Source organism: Alosa pseudoharengus, unplaced genomic scaffold (assembly GCF_046254945.1).
Source record: "Alosa pseudoharengus isolate Yale_2024_CS ecotype anadromous, Long Island Sound unplaced genomic scaffold, YU_APseudo_1.1 YU_APseudo_1.1_scf_7, whole genome shotgun sequence".
Taxonomy (NCBI): domain Eukaryota; kingdom Metazoa; phylum Chordata; class Actinopteri; order Clupeiformes; family Clupeidae; genus Alosa; species Alosa pseudoharengus.
Genome location: NW_027468859.1, coordinates 11,395,221 through 11,418,026, shown reverse-complemented (window position 1 = coordinate 11,418,026; position 22,806 = coordinate 11,395,221). Strand labels below are relative to the sequence as shown.

General features: G+C 40.8%; 1 protein-coding gene across 1 annotated transcript; it reads left to right on the top strand.

The window, feature by feature from the left end:
• The first annotated feature begins 2,220 nt into the window (after window positions 1-2,220).
• On the top strand, window positions 2,221-22,151 carry moxd1 (monooxygenase, DBH-like 1). The gene is made up of 12 exons (XM_076271848.1): window positions 2,221-2,614; window positions 3,715-3,861; window positions 4,821-4,988; window positions 5,143-5,226; window positions 7,755-7,934; window positions 8,059-8,161; window positions 8,738-8,904; window positions 9,250-9,441; window positions 10,765-10,824; window positions 13,511-13,653; window positions 15,965-16,133; window positions 20,524-22,151. The coding sequence occupies exons 1-12, from the start codon at window positions 2,351-2,353 to the stop codon at window positions 20,728-20,730; spliced, it is 1,884 nt and encodes a 627-aa protein (XP_076127963.1). The 5' UTR covers window positions 2,221-2,350; the 3' UTR covers window positions 20,731-22,151.
• The last annotated feature ends 655 nt before the right edge of the window (window positions 22,152-22,806 follow it).

Sequence of the window (22,806 nt, the reverse complement as noted above, 5' to 3'; positions counted from 1 at the left end):
GGAGGGACGACAATCATCCCTGATTCAGACTTAGTGAGTGGCGTGTCTGTTGCGTGTCAGATGCGTGGCGTTTTCTGTCTTTGCACACCAGAAATGTCTGACGCTGCACTGCGGCGGCCTCCCTGCCTATTAAACATCTCTTCACTTTCGGAAAAATAGGCGTCGATCCTATCTCTAGCATGCACACGTTTTCGGCGCAGCTCGAGCCGTGCCTGAGACGTGCGTGTCAAGCAGGCGGTGTGCAACCTCTAACCTGCTAACATGGGAGCCGAAATAAAAACGGACACGCCACACAGCTGACACGCTCACGCCACACACTCAGTCTGAATCAGCACTTAGTATTTTGATTGGCGGCAGATTCAGACGTGCGTTGCGCGCCTGTTCGATGACGTACCTTGCGTTTCATGTGAGCATTCATAACAGAATTGTCTCTGCTGCAGCCAGTCTGACTATTAAAACATCTCACTGTCTCTCTTGGCTGAAAACGCTTCCAACACATTTGCATGTTGCGTGAAAAATAGGCATCTTTTCTATTTCTAGCTGGCACGCGATTGCAGCGCACCTCAAGCCGCACCTGAGACGTGCGTGTCATGCAGGCAGTGTACAAGCTCTAACCTGTTAACATGGGCGGCAAAATGAGGCAATGCAGCTGCCATGCACTCGCCACGCATCTGATGTGAATCAGGCGTTATGATATGATCTGACTATGATGATATATGTCATACACATTCAGATAAATTTGTTTGGAATTAATTTCATTCAAACTTTTCAAGCAGTGTCACAAATGTGCCTATGGGGCAGGTTGTAACATTTCACCTAATGCCACTCTTGATGAAATTGTACAAGAGTGGTAGGTCCACTTGTATAAAAATATGATTAGTGAAACTCAGATGGTTTTATAAATATTAAGCCAAAACCCCCATAATAATATTCCCTATAAGTCTGTGCAATTGCGAGTGTGAATGAGACATGTGAGGTACGGTACCTTGTGTGGTTTCCCTGATTCTTTTAGCAAGTGGGTTTACCCTGAATGTACATTTTTCACTCTACAAACTAGAAAAAAACAACATTTTTCTTCTTAATGCCATAGAAGAAACGTGTAGTTCTTCAAAGAACTCTCAAGATCATATGTAAATGTAAATCAGGTTTATAGGCCAAGTATACTTGTGTATACAAGGTCTCTGCATGTATCCCATCCGTGAATTAGTGAACACAGTGAACACACAGTGAGGCACACACTAACCCAGAGCAGTGAGCTTCCTTGCTACAGCGGCACTCGGGGAGCAGTGAGGGGTTAGGTGCCTTGCTCAAGGGCACTTCAGCTGTGGATGTGGGCATGGGAGAGCAGTGCTCAACCACTTCCCCCGTCCACATTTATTTTTCTTCTGGTAGGGGATCGAACCGGCAACCCTTTGGTTCCAAGCCCAAAGCCCTAACCAGTAGGCCACGACTGCCACGTCCATGATAGTTTCTTTGAAAAACCATATAAGAAAAGGCAAACAGATATGAAAAGTGTCTTTTTGAAGAACCTTTTCCAATGTGAAGAACCTTTCCCTTGATGTAAAGGTCATGGTTCTTTATGGAGTGATGAAAAGTATAATTTAAGCTCCTTTATTTTCTGGAGTGAAACCATTGTCAGTCCTCTGATTTAATATGGCTGAATATCCAAGTGTTCTGCCTCCCATTGCACGCCACAATATATTCCACCTAATAATTCCCTCTGTCTTAAACCATAACATACATAAAGGCAGATTATGTTTGAAGTCCATCAATTTGTATCTAAACTATATAATATGAACGTGGTGTACTAGCCGGAAATTAATTAGGCTATACTTTTAATACTGCAGTGATGTATGTTGTGCTACTTATGCCTTTATGGACACTCTGTTTTTCCTATGCTTTCCCCATTTGACAAGAGCTAGGCTCTGTGACACAACTTCAAATGGACCCCAGTCGCAGTTATTGCTGTTACACCACGCCGACATTACCCTATAGGCCCTCTTAAAATCCGTGTAACTTTTTTGTGTTCAGCTTGGCACCAATCAGTTAAATCACATGGCGATAAAATAGTGGAAACCTTTCAAACTGACACGGATAGAGGTAAATTGACCACGAGAGCCGTGTGGGACGTGCCTCTACAGATCAAAGAGTGAGAACACAAGTTTAGACAGTTTCTGTGGGAGGAAAAGGAAAGTGGCTCGCTTGCCGATCTGGATAGCCGCGGTGGGCTCATCATCAGTTTCCAATGCAAACTAGGAAACAACACACATGCAGTCTGAAACTGCAATATTTGAATTTATTTTCTTCGTCGTTTGGGTTTATGTTTTTCGTTCTATAATATTTCAGTAGAATGTTTGAATTGGCCTTTTTAGGCGCTTTCTTTTTTTCAACAGTTCGTCTTACCTCTTCCCAAGAGAGTGGATACAGACATTCCGCCGTTTTGGATGCGAATGGGAAATACCGAATGAAATGGAAATTCGACGATAGAACTGTAACTTTTGAATTAGAGGTTGAGACCACTGGATATGTAGGATTTGGTTTGTCTTCGAACGGCGCGATGGCATTATCGGATATAGTGATTGGTGGCGTGTTCAATGGAAGACCTTACCTCCAGGTATAGTAACCTTGCCTCTAAACTGTGGAGCCTAGTTTGATCAATAGTTGAAATGTAGGCTACTTCAAGTTTTACTGAAATAAATTAATGATCTGTGTCAGATGAAATACATGACGTGCAACACTTGTTTTCATTACAATATTACATATTTGAATATTTTATTGAAATATATGTTAAAATGTGTTCAACTATCAGTTTCTGACACTTGCTTGATCACACGATATTAGGCAGGTGAGTAGGCCTACGCTACTAGATCAAGAGTCAAAGCTAACTTTCTCAAGAGCAACACAGATCTGTGGAGGATTTCACATACAGCTGTAGATATGTACTCTTGGCTGCTTGCAGTGAGTTCACTACTGTGCCAGATGGTACAGTAGATGCATAGTCAGTGGCATTTTCGAGACAGTTTTTCCTCATGAATGCCAGCACCTTTTATTAGTAGGAACATTCTTACTAGCTCCTTAGAGCAATATTGAGCCTTAGTGAAGCAGGATGCTATCTATGTCCTCAGTGTAGTGAAGAGCCAAAGATATTGGGGGTCTTGCTGGCAAAATTATCTGAGTGGTCTTTGTTTATCTCTGCTAAATATATAACAGATCTTACTCTAACACAAACCCAGAGAAGGTTCCTGGGTGTTGGCATAGTGAAAGACTCAAATCTCATTCATAAGAGAAGTTGTATTTCTGCATTATTTAGCAGGAAACTCCCCTGTGGTAGGCCTGGCCTTAGATCTGAGTACCCCAATGTTGTGCTGAGCATCAAAGATTCAAGGAAAAAGTGACACCACTTTTCATCCTTACGCTCTATATTTAGTACATTTAATTTGCGCACTTCCGTAGATGAAAACCACTTTTATCCCTGTGCAAATAAAGAGCTCACTCTAAAAAGAGTAGCCATCAAAACAGAAAAACAGTTAATCTATGGATACCCTGACAAATGTATATCATTACATGTCCAACTGCAAGAATTTAAAACCAAATACACCCAAATTCTCAGCAGACATGTTTCTTTTTGCTATTTTTTAAAGGCAAACACCTGTCTTTAGACAAAGGCTTGGCATATGTCACTTGTACAGTGTTTTAACTGTGTGCTTTCAACAGGATTATTTTGCTGACCCCAGCAGAAAAGTCCACAGAGACTCGGAGCAGAGCTACAGACTGGAGTATGGAAGGGAAAACGTCACACACACTGTCCTGGCGTTTAGCAGGGACCTAAGCACATGCGATCCTAACGACAAAGAGATATCGGTATGTTTGATTATGTTGGGTCAGGTGGGGGTGCTTTAGAACTGTATGTCAGAAATAGTTACACACACTGTACAGTCTCCTATCCATTTTAAATGCTCTATTGTGTTCCACTGGATTACTAGGTATATGTCAATTAAATGTATAAAAATCCAAATGTGTATATCCACAAGGTCTGTAAAACTTCATACAGACATTTACATGGTCAGTTAGTGGTACTTCTTATAGCAAATAGCAATGGTGCAGTACTAAAGGCATTGTACTAAACTATTTTGGGACACTGCCTTCAAATTGTGATTGCACATAGGACAAGTGTACTTAATGCATTGCTAATTGGACTCAAACCATGAGTCTTCCCCTTATTATACCATATTCAGCTACGAAACCTTATTACTGCAGTGTTGACTAAAAAATTTACTTCACAAATGATAGCTGAAGTACCCTGGGAATACCTATATGAACCTTTGGCAAATTTGTGATTTGCTCTGCTGGTCCGTCTGGCCAAGAGGCCATTGAAACCCATTTCCAATGTCCCTAAAACATAAGGCATGCAGATACAATCACTAATCCGGCATGGACATGTATTTCTTTCGAATTGAGTAAACAACTATATCTAAAACCTTTTTTTACAAGATTGCTACACTTCTGAAACAAGTTTCATGCACCAATTTAAGTTTAATTTCACTCCTAGTTACGCCCCTGCTGGAAGTTGTAAGTCAATGAACCTTTTCCAGACCCACTCTCAATTACAATTGAGGTCTGCGTGCTAACCAGGCTATAGCTGAAGAGCTTTTGAAAAGGTTTTTGAAATATGACTTAATTAGGAGAGAGGAGGACTTCTAAGTTTGTTTTACCTTTGACCAAGTGCAAAAGCTGTTCTGGTGCCTCTGTATCACTCCCGCTGCTCCAGCTTTGAGGAGGGTTACACACTCACTGTATTTCTGTCTGTCCCATCTGTCTAGGCCAGCACAGTGCGGGTGATCTGGGCTTACCACGAAGAGGACGTGGGGCCCTCGGGGCCTATGTACCACGGAGTGAACCGGGGGAGGAAGAGTCTGCGACTGCTAAATCCAGGAAGCAGTGCCGCCACTCCTCCTGGGGCTGCCTATTTCGACCTGCAAAACGCTCACGTAAGTCAGTGAAAACACACCAACATCCAAGAATACTGAATGAATGAGTAAATAAACGTTATCCAGAGTTTTATAGCAGCTTATTATTTGGGAATGACTGAACAACATGTTAATTCTGTCAGTGTTAATTGTTTGTGCTGTTTCCTCAAGACAGGTGCCTGTGCCTTCAAGGGACACAACTTACTGGTGTCAGATATTCAAAATCCCAGAGGTCAAGAAGAAGCATCACATAATTAGGGTAAGTCTGCCAGCAACACCATTAAACCGTTCTTGATATATTGCACTGTATGTATTTTCTGCTGTATCATGATGATTTTCTAAATTCACACAGTTCTATTTCATGTATTGTATGTTGTTTAGCCTGCAGCACATAGAAATTCACCCTTTAATCTTTCCAGGAGAGCAGGTGTTTTGTGAGATATAAAAAGGCACAACCCATGCAGTGTGTAGTCACAGGCGAGAAGTCAGACTTTTTGTGTTCAAAGGCTCCTTATCTAGTCCCCAGCCTGTCTGTCGGTGCCCTTTGTTGATGTATTTGTCTGTGTGCCTGCTTGTCTCAGCCTATCATTACACAGGAGCCCCTCAAGTGTGATTTCAATCCTGCCCTTCACCCAGTCATCTGATTCCCCACCTGTAGTTTGGATTTTAAATTACATGTCACCAAAGCATAATTAAGGCAGTTTCCAAACCAAAAAAAAAAAGAAAAAAGAAACACTAAGACGTTTTGAAATATGATTTAATTAAGCGAATGAAAGTAGCCAACCAAATGTTTTGGCTGTCAAACGAAATGGTAGACTTGCAAAGTGATGGATTTGCTCCTCCTTCCTTTAAATCTTTCATCAAATGACAAAAGTGAACTGCAGACATGATCCACACAATCTCAGAACAGCTGCAAGAGACTAGAAATCGACATAGAAATCTGTTGTCCTTTATTACCTCATGTTTAATGGCAGGTTTTATTTCCCACTACGTGTGTTGTAGTTCATGTGTAAACAAGACCCCTCAAACAATGGCACAGTAAATGTCTTGGGAGGCCTCTCCTAAAAAAAATCTGGCTTTGGGAAGCCCAACAGATTTACTGCATTTTTATCACTGGCCTGTTCTAGGACCCCTTCCAGTCCTGGGGCCCCCCTGAATCAAGAAACACACACACACACACACACACACGCCAAAGCCACCCGTCCAACCCCACCCTCCATTGCACCCCTACCCCCAGGACGGAACAAAGGCTCTCTCAAGTGACAAACTGTCATTGAGCCAATGCGAAGGCATTTATAAAGGGCTATTCTTCCTTTTTTTTCCAGTAGACTCCCTGGTTTCTCTCTCTCTTTCTCCCTCTCTCTCTCTCTCTCTCTTTCTCTTTCTTTCTCTCTCCTGCTTCTATTCTATGTGTCTGTCCATGTGTTTGCTGTTGCACAGTGTCTCAAACTGTCTCTGCTACTCTGCCACAGAGAGTTATGCATGACATCATAACAGCAGGAAATAGGTTTGATTCAGCCTGTGTCTCCCATTTGTCAGACCATATGTTTAATGGTCACTTAATTGGGACAGGAAAATATGTGTGTAGTTGTCTAGTGTCATACTGTCATTTTCTATATATGGTTTATGTTCTAACCCATCTCAAAATATGGAAATGTTGTTATGATATTAATTCAGGGCCCATGTGGCTGTGGGACAATTTTATTTTTTAAATCTGTTAACAATTTTTTCAGACCAATAAAGTAGTGTCATATCATAAGCAGAAAACAGGAACAGACCAATTCCTTCTGGCCATGGCATCTATGCATTTCTTAACCAGATGTGGGGTGGGTGTGTGTGTATGTGCATGTGTTTATGAAAGAGGAAGGCAGGAACTGGACAAGACAGAGAGAGAGAGAAAGAGAGAGGGAGAGAGAAAGAAAGAGAGAAAGGGACTCTGTGTGTGTTTGGCATCTGTTCTGTGTAACATCCCTGAATGGCCCATTTACAGAATTTATGTGTTTCACTAGCCATCTGCATTGTTGAGCTGGATTTGGCGTTTTCAGTATCCTGTTATTTACACTATATACTCTTTTACTCTCATAAATTAGCCTCAAGGCACCTAAAAGTTGCACTAAACCATTTACTGCATAGACTTCCTACTCAATGGGTATGTTTGTAAAATGAATATCAATAACATGGACAACAACTTGGTTTTAACAAAAAAAAGAAAACCCACCTCACAAATATCCCTATCAGATCTGAACTTGAAACATGATGGTCGCTCAATCAGAACAAGATCATAAAGAGGGTGAAATGGAGGAATGTTTAAATATTTATCTCATGGTTAGAGGCCATGTTGTGGTCCTTCTTCCTGATGTTTGGGAGGAGAGCCTCCAACTGTGAGGTCACAGTTCAGTCAGTGGGATGTGGCTTTATTTGGGATTTCACTTGAAGCTGGAGACCCACTGAGTAGGAAAATAAAATGAAAAATAAATAGTGAAAAACATGATAGAACGGAATTGCTTACTTCCCTTTCCAATGTTGGTTTGGGTAGTAAAAAATCCCAGTTTTTTCTATTCTTATTGTTGGCCTCTCTCACTCCTTTCACATTTATATCCATGCCTTGGATCAAAATAGAATTCTTGTTTGTAATGGTGTGTGTGTGTGTGTGTGTGTGTGTGTGTGTGTGTGCGTGTGCATGCATGTGTGTGTCTTATGTTTATTTTTCAGTAGGGGGCTTAGAGATGATCAGAACAAACTGATTTGTATGTTTTCCCATCAGCATTCCTGCTTGTCTTCCTCCAGATTGAGCCTTTGATTCAGAGAGGACACGAAAACCTGGTGCACCACATTCTGCTCTACCAGTGTAATAGCAGCCTGGGAGAGAGTGACCTGAGAGTGGGACACGAGTGTTTCCATCCAAACATGCCAGATTCCTTCACGACGTGTGAGACTGTTGTCTTCGCCTGGGCAATTGGTGGTGAGGTTTGTAATCTTTCTTACCAGAGAAGAGGCATGGCTGGCACTGAGAGAATGATTCATCCATGAGGTGACAAAATGTCTGTTTCTGACATTGTTGTTGTCTTTTGGTTTGATCTTTACTCTGCAGGGATTTTCTTATCCATCTCATGTTGGTCTCTCCATTGGAACATCGATAGACCCAGTTTTCGTCCTGATGGAAGTCCACTATGATAATCCAACACTACAACAAGGTAGTGTGAGGACATAATTTTCATCATTTCCTGTTTACAATATGTAGCCTTGTAACATGGTGGGTATATTTGCACTATTGCTGCCACTACTACTACTACCAGTAGTAGCACTACTACGTTATTGAGATGACAATGATTTTAAAATAATTTTAGTGAGGGATTTTAGTTGTGATTTTAGTAGTAGTAGTAGTAGTAGTAGTAGTAGTACTAGCAGCCTAGTGAAACACATTACAGATGCACTATACCAATGATGTTCATCTAGAGCTCATTGTGTAAATGTCGTACACATTAAACTAATACTTAAAATTCTGCACTCTCATCCTCTGGTAGTAGTATTTATTGTGACCAAAGGGGTCTGTTCCCATGTAGCTTGAACGATATTCCTCGTTTTCTAAGTCACTTTGGATAAAAGCATCTGCTAAGTGAATGTAAATAGAAATGTGGAAACGCCCTCAACGAAAGGGAGCATTGTGAAAAGTTTGTTTACAGTGGTGTGGGTAGAACAAAGATTGGGGTATATTCCTTAGCAACCTCGTCGCTTGTGTTTACTGACACGCCATCTCCCCTTAATCACAGGATTACTGGACAGCTCTGGTCTGCGCCTCTTCTACACCCCCAAGCTGAGGCAGTATGACGCGGGGGTGATCGAGACAGGCGTGTGGGTTAGCCTGTATCACATGCTGCCCCCTGGCATGCAGGATTACTTGTCTGAGGGACACTGCACCAGAGAATGCCTGAAAGAGGTACAAACACTTGAACAGATGTCCCGGACAAAAAAAGTACAAATCCCAATCTAGATTTCCTGTTTACAATATGTAGCCTTGTAACATGGTGTATATATTTGCACTACTGCTGCCACTACTACTACCAGTAGTAGCATTACTACGTTATTGAAATGAAAATTATTTTAAAATCAAATCAAGGGATTTTAGTTGTGATTTTAGTAGTAGTAGTAGTAGTAGTAGCTTAGTGATTTTACAGACATATTCCCCATTTACAACAGTGGCAAAATGATCTTTGAATGAAAAATAAAAGTAAAATAAAATTTGGATTACACAAAGCATGTCCTCTTCCCACCTCCCCTCTAGTCCCTGGAGGAGGAGATGCCCAGTGGCATCCGAGTGTTCGCCGTCCTGCTCCACGCTCACCTGGCTGGCCGGGCCATTCGGACGCGTCACTTCCGGGACTATGAGGAAATGAAGCCCCTGGCGTACGACAACGAGTTTGACTTCAACTTCCAGGAATTCCTTCCTCTCAGCGAGGAGAGGCTGCTCCTTCCTGTGGGTACCTGTCATCTTCCACTCCTTTTGCAAAGACAAATTTTCAAATATTTTACACACAAAGGGGGCGGACCATAAATTACTAAGACATTTGAAATGAAATGGCAGTAAAACTCTCAGGTTAGCCTTGTAAAAGGACAGGCTTCAGGGCAATCATCAGCGAGAGAGAGGAGAGTCGGAAAGACATGACTAAAGGTTTACTCACAAGCCACAGCATGTTGCCACTCCTTTTGAAATAATAATACCCCCGGAAAAATGACAGCGTCAAACAGCTATGGAGGAGCCAAACACCATAGCTTATTCTGGGAATCCTAGTACTCAGGCTACTGTCAGGAAACTGAAGTGTCTGAGACAAACAGAGTTTTTAGTGTCATTGTGAACATCATTGTGCGGTGGAGATCAAAAAATTTTCTCATGTTTTCATTAGTTGACAATATTATTTGAACTCGAAATTTGTCCCGTGGCAATCAATGGAGTGCAATGTTTGGCTGTTGTTCAAGTAGGATTTAATTATGATTACAAATCACAGCATTTTTGAAACAAATGTGTCTCATTCAGCTGTACATCTACTTTGAGAGTGCCCTCATATTTGAGTGCCTGAGAGCAAGTGATTCTGAAGTAGAACTGACCTACCACCAGTGTGTCAAGTATTGCAGTGAACAGAATACTTTATGTGAAGAGAACAGCCCAGGAACATAATAGTGATCAAACTATCAACAAAAATAAGGTGAATGAACTGAATGAGCTTGTAGAACATGAAAACAGACATAAAGTACGGGACATTGTAAAATTCTGTAAATGAAAGGATATATTCTTTTTTTAGTCAAACTGTGATAGACTCTGGATGCCCTATAATAACTTTCAAAAGTTACCTGTTTTCATTTAATCTCAAAACTCCAAAGGTTAAGCACCCCAATAATGGTGATCTGTTTTAGACAATTTTACACAATCTCTTTTTCAGATGAATGAAAAAAGCTGGTAGACCAATTATGGCAAAAACCAAAGTCATATCATGTCCTGAATCTACCACAGCCCAACTAATGAGAGGGAGATGAAACCCTATTCTGAGCCAAATAGTTCTAATAATGGGCTGAAATATATTTACCAATTTGCCCTTTCAGTTGTTCTACATTCAAGTTTGAGGGCAGATCCTAGAGAAACTGGATCAGGCTGGATCAGACTGGATCAGGCCCTGTTTTTGTGTAATTACTGTATGTAAAAGATTCTGAACAGTATTCTGAAAAGAAAAACAAAAATACCCATGCACCTGTGTTTTGTTGTCATAAAAGTTATGTTTGTTTTGATAACTTCTCGTATTTGCAGGGTGATAACTTAATTACAGAGTGCAGATACAACACCAAGGACAGAGCTAACATGACATGGGTGAGTGAAATCTGCCATTCTGATACACATTCGTTTTACTCATACTGTATAAATGCAGTCCATTTACCAATTACTTTTATGTTATACTATTCTTCATTACTTATGTGTTAATACTATTGTACAGCTGTATGGTACAACATGTTAATGGCTATAAATGTATGGGTATATCAGGTACACACATGTAGACTACCTGCTAGATGCTATCAGACATCATTTACTGCCAAGAAACATCCTCACTTCTTCCATCACAAGGCCCACCCTGAATGCTTGACAAAGATTGTAATCTAACAAGAGAGGAAGAGAGAGAAAATGACACTCTTTATTTTTGACATCTGTTCTGTGTAACATCCCTGAATGGCCCATTTATTTACAAAATGTACTGTATGTGTTAATCTATTTGTTTCATGAAACAACATGAACTGTCATTACCTTAAACACTTACTAAATACAGCTAAATTCTGTTTAACCTGTTGAGTGCTGCATGTGGCTGACATGCGGTGTGACCTGGTTGCCCAGCGGAGCCTGGTGAGGCGGGCAGTGCCTCTGGCCGATCCTTTCAGACATATGTGTTAAGAAGCCCGTCTGTTCTTGGCTGAACAATCTGTCTGCAAACACTGAAGCCCCGGGAACCCAGATGGATCGCTGCTTATAAAGCAGTTTGCAGCTACTGGCACTTGATTCTGACAGACACTTCAAACGGACAAATTACCAAAAGCCTGTCGCCGCGAAAAAGAAGCTAGATTCCTTCTTCTGCAGTCAGTTTTTTTTTCAAGTTCACAAAGAGTAACACCAGTTTAATAAATTCTATTCTGGAAATGCAACAGAGAAAATATGTCATTATATTGCTCAGAGAGCTGCGAGAAAGAGGTCAACATTAGTTCAAGGCTTCCACATAGCATATGGAGAGCCTATTAAATATTCAGGACAGTAATGCTTTCCACAACTACTAACAGCATTTGACTATAATGAATGAATAAATGAATAAATAAAAGCCCATGATTCATAACTTGACTGAAAGGACCATGTATAAATGAGGCTTTGATTTACAACGTAGACTCTAATCTGACTCCAATCTTATGAGTCACAAAGCTAGGCCACGCTTACAGTAGATGCAAATGTTTGGTGGGTTTGTGCATGGCATGTGATAAGCCCAGACTTGTGTCAGTGTATTTAATGTTCTCAGTTGGTTTCCATTGGTTCTGGAAGCCACTTGCCTGCCATCAAACCAAGCTGACCGCTTGTACTCAGAGTTGGGTTTGAGCTTCAGATCTCACAGCTGTCTGTTTTGGGAGGAGTCCAAAGTGTCACATTAGCACAGACCTACAGGGGAGCTACAAATGATTTACTCCATTTGATCTCAGCTTTAAAGTAAGCTATGTATACAGTGCAACCGGAAAGTTTTCAGACCCTTTCAAGTTTTCCACATTTTGTTATTTTTCAGACTGATCTTAAAATAGATTCATTTAATTTGTTTTCATCAATCTACACACAATACTCCAACACTCCACAAAAAAACAGGTGTTTGGAGTGTTTCGTAAATTAAAAAAAAAAAAAAAAGACAAAAAGAAATATTCCATTTACATACATACGTAAGTATTCAGACCCTTTGTTATGACGCTTGCAATTGAACTCTGGTGCATCCTACTTCTATCAAATGTCCTTGAGATGCTTCTACAACTTAATTGGAGTCCACCTGTGCCTAAATGAATTCGCTGGACATTAGTAGAGGCACACATCTCTTTTTATCTGTCTTCACACAACCCTGTCTTGCAGGTCTACGGACAATTTTCTCGACCCTTGTAGCTTGGTTTTCACTCTGGCATACACCATCAACTGTGAGACCTTATATAAAGATTTAAAGAAAAGTTCCGGAGTTAAAACAACCCGGGGTCTGTTTATGGATGATTACGAGTTCAAACTTTAGTTTGGGAACAAAATTACGTTAATCGGAGGAGTTTTGAGGTAGACTGTGGTATGCATTGACAATGAAATGGTTTAGAGTGTGTGGCTATTGACCATTAGAGCCATGTCAAAATAAATTGCTATTTTCAAACCACTGACAAGGGTCAAAATAGCCCTACTCTTAGGTGACCTCATGGGTAGGGTCCTGACAGACAAACCAAAGTATTGTAAACTTTGAAAGTGTACAGAGAGGTTGTAACAAGACCTTTCAAAGAAGGAAGTGCATTGCCTGACTTTGTGGCCCAGTAGCGTCAAATCAGTGGACACGTTCCAATTCTTCCCGTGTGGTGCAGATGTGGCTGTTCGTGAGGCATCTTGTATTGTAAGATTCAGTCAGATCTGCACAGCGCTGTAAGACCAAACTCACCCACTGATTTGACTGAGGACTAAGAGTTATCTGTGTGCTAGCGGGGTTTAGGCTAACATTAAACTCTTTTGTTGCAGTAAACAGAAGTATCACAAGTATAATTCTTTGAAACCATTATGGTCAGAAACTAGCTGAACCTCATCTGAATTTGAAACTAATAAAAGTGTAAAGTGTAACTGATTGCAATTTTCTACATCTACCCATGGGTATGCTGCTAGCATGTTTTTCCCCTCATAGGGTCGGTAGCCACTCTGTAAGGCCAAAGTTCCCATATGATTACTAAACACAAACGTGTCTGTGTGTAGCTACATAGCCGCTAACCGTGTTATCATGTGTCCCATTTGTCTGTTTGTGTAGGGGGGCTTGAGCACCAGAGATGAGATGTGTCTGTCCTACCTGCTGTACTACCCCAGGATTAACCTGGCCAGGTGTGAGAGTCTGCCAGAAATCGACAGACAGCTCAAATTCATAGGAGTAAAAGCGATCCAGCAGCCTGTCACGTAAGCAGAAAGGCCTTGCTTTATTTGTTAACAGGGCTACAGTGGCAGCCCAGACCTGTCATTTTGTGATATTGTGTAAGACAACACTGTCATACAGAGTTAATTTTATCTGTTGGAACATTGTATATGAGTTCAGCTGTATTAAATAACTATTACATGTGATCAGCATGTGATTTTTTGGAATGTAAAAGGAGAACTCCGGCAATTTTTCACACAGATCTCTGTTTCTCGAGGTCATCGAGTAGTATCGGTACAAAAAAAAATCAGGCAGCTACAGTGCTACACTTTGGGGGCATCTTTAAAATCAGTACTCGGTGACTTCAAAAAACAGAGATCTCTGTGAAAAATTGAGTTTTTCTTAAACACCATATTACTGCAGGCTAGCATATAAAACTATCCAACATTGAAACACAGTGGTTGAGGAGCAAGGACCTGAATTAAGGACAAGAATGCAAACTCCTGAGGTCAATTAATAACTAGCAAATATAATTGTCATGGTATGAACAGTAATAAACTTCATTCATATTTTCTTTTGGAAGTGCATGTTAACATACGGTTTGGCCTACGCTTAAGTACAAACAATAACACAATCAGTTTCCTGTCAATTGTATTTTTTTTTTAAATAAAATGCAGTCATTGTTTTGGCCTCACTGCTGGGCCATTGAGTCACCTTGACTCGAAGCGTGATTCAGAGAGTGTAAAAGAAAGAAAAGATAAATGCTTTTGGAAGAAGTACAGTACTGTGGCTTCTTCCCATCTTTTCAAACTACTATGTCTTTTATTTCTTTCAGTAGTTTATCATCCAGTACAAATGCCTCTTCTGGAACAAGCTGGTTTCGAAAGGCTGGCCCAGTTTGACTCACTAGCGTGTAACCAAAACTCAGTGTTGTGCTATAGGGCTCTGTGGCTGAACGTATCGTCTTGTTTAGTTTAAGTTCCTCGAGTTGTTTGTCCTCGTAAAATGAGTCAATGCTAATAAAAGCACTAAAGAATTTGGGGCTGGCAGGGGAAACAGCAGGCATAACATCTCTATATAGGTTCTCATATTTATGAGAGCCATAATCAAGTCCATGTTGATTCCATTCAAAGTAAACTTAAACTAAACTGTAGTCTGTTAGAACAAAAACAGAATTAAAGAATGTAGAATGCCCAATGCTAACTGCATGATGGCATATTGAATTCAGCACTGTGTTCTGAACAGTGTTGAAGGTCCAGTCAGTGTTGTTCCAAGGTCCGAACAATTACTATTTCTCTCTCTCTCTCTCTCTCTCTCTCTCTCTCTCTCTCTCTCTCTCTCTCTCTCTCTCTCTCTCTGTCTGTCTGTCTGTCTGTCTGTCTGCCTTTCTTTCTCTCTCTCTCTTTCATTACATGTATTGCTATAATAACACTATTAAGACATTTGGTCACTGGAGGGACACAGATCCGGAGACTTTCCTCTGTGCCCCAAAAAGTTAAGCGCTGCCTGCAGGGGGTCTGTGCTGCCGATGGGTGGTATTTGGTCTGCTGGGTTTGCCAGTAGACTGTGTTCACTCGCCGCGCCAAGAAAGCTCAGCTTCTTTTGTGCTCATTGAAAGGAATGAAGGGGATTTGCAAAAGGTCAGACAAGGCCACTCTAAACAGATTTAGTTACAAAGACCCTTTTTTCACCCCACTACAAGCATACACAGAAGTGCATGCAAACACACACACACACACACACACACACACACACACACACACACACACACACACACACACACAGAGTACCATACCGTACCATACCTATAATGTCATAGAGTATCTAGTGCCATTTTTGGTCAAAAGCACATGGTCCTTTGTTATGAATAGTTACTGCAATGTTTGGGAAACCACTGAAAGATTGGTTTTAGACCACACGTTCAAAACACATACTTATACATGTGGGTAATGACTGCATAGAAATAAATCGGTCTTCCCGAAGGAAAATGTCTTGTCTCGAAAATGTATTTTCTTTGACTCACAAGAAATAGATGGTTTTATGGTGTTTAAGCCCTCAGCGCTGTCTTCCAGGCAGCTCTGCAAGGGTTAGGGTTAAGGCTAGGGTTAGGTGCCTTGAAGTCAACGGTCGCAGCACTGCCAAATAGATGACATTGTCAGCTAAAGTCCAGTTAACACAATATACTGTATGTTTTCTCTTTTAGAACATGACCATTTGTTTCCTTAGTGCTGGTGCTAGTGCATCAAATGCTGCCTGTATGAATTGTCCATTGCACAACAATTTTCCATAGCACAACATGTGTACTACAACCGAAGGAAAGACTGTAAGATAGCGGTGCTCCTTCTCTTTATTCAGGACCTGGCCATTTGTCATCAAGAGTCCAAAGAAATACAGCAACCTCACGTTCACTGAGGCTATGGACAAATTCAGGTGGTCAAAGAAGAGAGGGAAGGCCTTCAACGACGTTGTGCTAAGGCTACCTATGAATGTGCGCTGCTCCAAGTGGGGTCAGGATGAGTGGTCGGTGAGTGGACACTAAATCCAGTCTAATCGGTAAACTATTTAAGCACTGTACACAGTCTGGTATCTTTCTTCTAGTGTGGTGGACCAATGGAATAAGTAAAAGTTAAACGTAAGAAATAAACCAGTTTTAACACATAATGTCAACTTAAGTCACATCAGCTGAATGAAAGTTTACGGCAACTTGTTTACATCTGCTGTTTTTAGGTCAACAGCGCTAATGTCTTTGTGTGTTCAATTCTTTGTCCTTATATTGTAAAGATTGTATTGGTCATTTCATGAATGAGACTCAAGTGATATAGGTGGCAGCTGCAGGTGTTCCAGTGAAAACATTTATTCAGGTCCTGGATAAGCTTACAATGAACGGTATGAAAATGAGTGCGGAAGGATAGGCTTTCCGCCACTCATTCTTTATGTGGTCAGGTGTGCTTACAATCAGACAGAGGGTTATGTTGCAGCTCTCTCTTTGATGTGGCCTGGCTCTGTTTGAACAGATCATAAAACCAAGATGTCAATTCAACAAATAAAGAACACAAATATTCACACACACACACACACACACACACACACACACTCACTCACACACTCACACATACTGTACACATGTGCAGTACATTATTCACATACATACCCTCACACATACAAAGATTTGTCTTGCTTGTTTTTCTCAATTTGGGGAGGATATTTTGTTCATAAAGAATCTGGTGAACACTAAATCATGTGTTGTGGGCAAAGAACAATTCAGAGAGTGGTTTTCTGAGAGTGAGAACATTATAACAAATTACAACTGTTTACCACCACCAGTCAGCACATTTGTCAAATATTTTGTGTGGTATGGCGGCTTTCATACCCTATTTTGATATGAATTTGACAATGCAAAGCTCAATTCCCACTCATAATATATTAGGGGTGTCACAATCTCGGTTGTAAGTCAGATATAGATCCAAATGACGTTACGATCTTGACTTTCAAAACCAAAGGTGGATTCGAGGATGTAGCCAGGCCCCAAATGTCACATCCAGCAGATATGCCAAGAGGGAAAACACACGCGTGTTGAAGTCTATGGTTGAAGTGCGGCGAGTCAACATAATCTCCATGTTATTTCTAGGGCTGTCAATCGATTAAAAAATTTAATCGAATTAATTACATACTCTGTGATTAATTAATCTAAATTAATCACATATATCATTTTTGCTGTGAAAGTGTTTTAAATATTTAAATTCAAATGAATCATTGAATAATCAGCATTAATGACATTAAAGTTCAAAAACTCTTTTATTATTATTTTCACTGTTTAAATAATGGCCATAATAATCTATGATATGACCTAAGGAAATGCTGAGGAAATAAATTCAAAAGTGCTACGGGAAGAAGTTTTTTTTCCACATACAAGGCATTTCAGGCCACAGATATAACCTAGAGGACACAATGAAAATAAATGAACACTCCCCTCAATGGCAACACTATTTCTTTGCATTGATATGCGACTTTAGAGTTGACGAACTTTATTTTAATCAACACTTTATTTTTATCAACACCATCAGGTCATTTTTTTAAAAGTAAATGTTCCAATCAATGATCTAGGCAGCACATTTTCTCTCTTCTTCATGTTACAGTCTAATGGTTACTGACTAGAACTAGGTCAAAGGTCGTACGGAATCGATTAATCTACACTATTTTTTTTAATCAGTTATTTTTTCTTAAATTAATTAATCGAAATTAATCAGTTATTTTGACAGCCCTAGTTATTTCATTTTACTATGTGACCTACGAACTTACTTCAGTCCATCAGCCCGACCATCATACCAACTCATCATACCATCAAACAAGTGATCAATGCTTCGCTAACCTCTTCGCTACAGCGCTACACTCTGGGGGCATGTCCGTAAGCTCCCATGTACAGTACATGCCCACAGAGTGTAGTGCTGTAGGTATTGAACGGGCAGTCTCCAAACAGGTCCAGGTCTCTGAATTCCTATCATGGAACAACCTTATTGATCCAAACCAATCTGGCTTCAAGATGGCCACTCAACCGAATCAGCTCTGTTGTCAGTGACCGAAGCCTTAAAGGAAGCCAAGGCGACCGCATGGTCATCAGTACTCATTCTGCATGACTTATTGGCTGCCTTTGACACGGTTAATCTTCGCATCCTTCACAGTTGTCCATGCCTCACTATCTCAATACAGGGGTCCCCCAGGGCTTGGTGCTGGGGCCCCTTCTCTTTGCTATCTACACCACCTCTCTGGGTCCGATTATCCGTTCGCATGACTTCTCATAGACACACAGCTCTATCTGTCATTTCCACCTGAAAATCCCTTGGTCTCTGCATGGATCTCTGATTGCCTCAAACATATCTATATGGATGAAAGCACACCACCTCCAGCTAAACCTCTCAAAAACCAAACTGGTCCTCCCAGCTAAACCTACTATATACCATCACATCAACATCAAAATTGACTCCCTGACTGTTGCACCTACCAGGGCTGCAAGAAATGTAGGCGTCATGCTTGATAACCAACAAACCTTCTCCGATCATGTTGCCTCGGTCGCCCGGTCACACCGTTTCGCACTCTACAGCATATGGAAAATCAGGACTTACCTGACTCAATATTAATTTTTCATAGTTTGACCTGCCGATACTGATTATAGCCAATTCTGATTTGCTTCTAACCACTTTACCGCACACACAAAGATTTATTTTCTATCTTTTCTTTAATAGAACATTTTAACAGAGAAGTTTAATAAACTTTTCAATAATGGAATGGCTGTTAAAAAAATGTAACAGGTGAACAGAGAAAATGAACAGTAATGAAGTGACATCTTAGTAAATTCCAATATGGCAAAGTACAGCGTTCACTTTCTGTGCATCGAAAAAAACTCGGTATTAGCGCTTTCCTTGTACATCCAGCCCTGAGTGTTGGCCTTTGCTAGCTTCTTCAAACTTTGCAAACTCAGCTGGGTGATGATGTTTCAAGTGCGGCGCACGAGTTTTGACATTTGACCGGCATAAAATCGGCATGTCTCAGACTGACCGTCCGGTTGCCGGTCATGGCCGATCACATGAAAATGGTCTAATTCCGGTCACCAGCTGATCAATCGGTGCATCTCTACTCAATATGCTACCAAACTCCTGGTAGAGGCTATAGTTATCTCATGATTTGACTACTGTAACGCCCTCCTGAGGTCTCCCAGCCTGTACAGTGAAACCCCTTCAAATAATCCAGCACGCGGCGCTGCGCCTGGTCTTCAACCAACCTAAAAGGGCACATGTTACCCGGCTCCCACTTACTTGAATGCCCTCATACAGGCATAGTTACCTCCCGACCGTTGCACTCCTCAGATGAACAGATGAATGTCTGGCCAGAGACTTTCTAATGAGGAGACACAGCGTGCCAATCATGTGTTGTGATCTCGCAGCTAGAGCGAGGTTGGTGTGTCGTGATTCGTGAAGCCTTGCGCACACACAGTTCTTACTGAAATATAGATGCCTGATAAGTGCTTGTTACAATATGGCTGCCGAGTGGAGGGACTTGCCTAAAAGGACTTTGGTCTGGCTCTGCACCCGTACACTTAGGCCAATCCAAACTTTTCTCATCTGTTGTTCCCCATTGGTGGAAGTAGCACTTACTGGTGCATTAACTTGTCCCTATCGTACTCTACCTTGATCTTTCCTTTGTTGGTAGTCGCTTTGGTTAAAAAGCGTTAGCCAAATGTAATGTGATGTAACGTTCACGTCTCTGTTTAGTAACTCTACTCTTACTTAAAGATGCTCTAAACTAACGTCACTTCTGTTGACGTTCAAACAAAGAGAGAGCTAGCTTGCTTCTCCCTCCTGTGCAACTGAAACTCTCCTAAACACGCATCTCGTCGGTGATTGGCTGGAACAGTTTATTATGGTTTTATGGTCCAGGCTGGACCAAGTTGTTTTTGTTGCCGTTTTTGGAGCCGCGTTTTTTTAAAGTGTATTCAGGGCACAGGCAGCTAGCAGATGGTGAAGTGATGTTTGCTGTATGTGACAAAAAATGTTTTTAGCTTAGAAACTGCGAAACATCGTTTAGAGCACCTTTAAGCCAAATTCATAGTTTAAAAATAAAAGCCCCTCAAAACAAAACTCCAGAAAGTCCAGAAAAGTAAACAACATAAGAAATTCAATTATAGCAGTATAATTTTTAAAAGTTTGAGAATTAAATCAAATCAAGGATTTGGAGAATTGTGGCACCCCTATATAATCTATTCCCATACTATAGTGACTAACATCTTTGGCATCAGTATGTTTTTGGGTTGTTCTCGAGGAAATCATGTTGACACTGTAAAAGTATTTTACTCTAAATCCATGTTTCCCATCTTCACTCCCTTTTTCTCTCTTTCACTCCCCCTCTTTTTCCCCTCACAGATTCAGGGCATGACTGTGCCTCCTCCTGAAGTGCCGCGTGACTCCAAGCCCACCACCTCCCTCTGTAGCCCAAGGAGGAGGGCCTCCTCTTCCTCTACCTCCTCCTCATCTTCCTCATCTCCCTCCTCTTCCTCTCCCCTCTCTGTTATGACTGCACTCCTCTCCTGTTGCCTCTTATTCTCAGCACACCTCTGGTCAAGCCTTTAACCACAGCCCTGCCTTTACCGTACATACATTAATCCTAGTCCTTGACTAAAAGCCTTTTATCAATTGAGACCTCCATTGACGTTTAGTTGCTTATTCTTAGTCATGTTTTTCATTCCATGATGCACTTAATTTGACATAAACTGGACAGCAGACAGGCCATTTTAGCACCTGGAAGAAATGCTGTTTAAATATGTGCAGAATTCATTTTGGCTTTGTTTTCCTGAAATATTCAAGGTCTTCCCTGGAAAAGACATTGAATTGCAGTATATGTTCAAAATGCTCAAAATCTGTATACATCATTCAGAATTGGTTGTGTTTTCCCAAATGTGCAAGATGCCCATGCTGTAGGCACTAATGCTCCTCTACACCGTCATAGATGTTGGGTTTCAAACTGAGCACTAAAACAACAAGTTGGATAGGTTAAATACTTGGATAGGCCCTCTCCTCTTTAGCTCAGATGAGTCCATGATTTCCAAAAAGAATGGCAAATTTTGATTAGTCTTACCACAGGACCTTATTCCATGTTACTACCTCAGTCCATTTCAAACAAGCTCAGGCCCAGATAAGACGGTGGTATTTTCTGTATCAATACAATTTTGGCGATTACAATTTTGGCTGCAGTTCTTGAATTGAGTATCAAACTGTGCACATAGACAATGGTTATCAGAGGTTTTCCTGAGCCCATACAATGACAGGTCTGGAAACAGGTCTGGTTTTGATGCAGTGCCATCTGAGGTCCAAAAGACCATGGCCATCCAATTTGTTTTTCAGCTCTTTCCCTTGTATATTTTCCCATATATTTTCCATGAAACAGTCAAATTTGTCATTTGATATGTTGTGTGTGTTCTTTTAGCAACTAAATCTGAGTTTAAGACATTTGCAGATTATTACACATTTTTATTCACATTTTACACAACGTCCCAACTTTTTCTGGTTTGTGGTTGTAGAACCATAGAGAGTCAAATCTTAGAAATATGTATCACACTCTCAAGTCAGTGTAGTCAAATATTTTCTGACCTGTTTCTACACAAGTGGATTAATTGGGATCACAGAGTTTAACTGTTCACCATATGAAAAAAAATAATTTTAGCTAATGCTGTTATGCACGATTTTGGAATTTTTGTACAATGTAGATGCTATTGGTCATTGTTACTGTAACTTTGCATTAAACTGATGATCAGTCGGAAATATACTTAAAGCGTAACGTTTGGAGAACCTTTTTTCATCAACATTTTTCTTTGTATCAAAGTCCCATATATCATCATGGTCCTTACAAGAATAGATATTTCAGTGCTCTGCACACACTTAAGTAAAATTAGCCACAAATATATAGGTCAAAGGGAACAAATGAAAATAAATATACATTTTCTGATTTGCCAAACAAAATGGTTCACATTTAGTTCCGGTTTTTTATTCTGTATGTTAGGGGAAAAAACAATAAATGTATTTTAAAAAAAATGTTTGATTATTATTATGTTTATGTTGTATTGATAATTATCTGATACATTTATGATTAATTATTTTGGTGGCCTGTTTCACACGATGAAACAACATGAGATTATCAATCATCTTCATGTGTTGCATTGTGTGTGTGTATGTCTGTGTGTAAGAAATTGTTCAAGTTGCTGCTAGTAAAAGGTGACTGAGTACATGCTGAAGGAGAGGTGGTGGAAACCGATGCCTGACAAGATTATCCCATTCTCCTGAGAGCTCAAGGTGCTTTTATATAACAGCACTGTTACCACCACGGACTCCCTGGTACTGCACGGAACATCTCTCCTTAAGGCCCCCAGGGCCGACTTACCACGATTACACTAAACGAATGCCGAGTGGTGCCAATGTGTATTCAGAAAACAGAGTGGGGAGAGCATGTTCTGTTGCATTTACGTGGATTCTGTGGTGGAGAACAGAGCTGGCAGAGGATTTTATTTTTCTAGGATTCCCGGTGGAAAGGTGTCCTGGGTAAGTGTTGCTCTGCTGCTTGCTAGTCATCCTGTGTCATGTGACATCATCTACCTGAGACTGCTCATGGGCAGCTTCTAGTGAGAGCTGGTCCCAATGGAATCATAGTGAGCG

What these genes read in the sequence shown, in the direction of transcription:
- moxd1 (XM_076271848.1), top strand. Translation starts at nt 2,351, where the DNA reads ATGTTTGAATTGGCCTTTTTAGGCGCTTTCTTTTTTTCAACAGTTCGT. An exon ending in CCTGGGCAATTGGTGGTGAG is followed by an intron (nt 7,935 to 8,058) that starts GTTTGTAATCTT and finishes TTTACTCTGCAG; the next exon opens with GGATTTTCTTATCCATCTCA. An exon ending in GCGATCCAGCAGCCTGTCAC is followed by an intron (nt 13,654 to 15,964) that starts GTAAGCAGAAAG and finishes CTCTTTATTCAG; the next exon opens with GACCTGGCCATTTGTCATCA.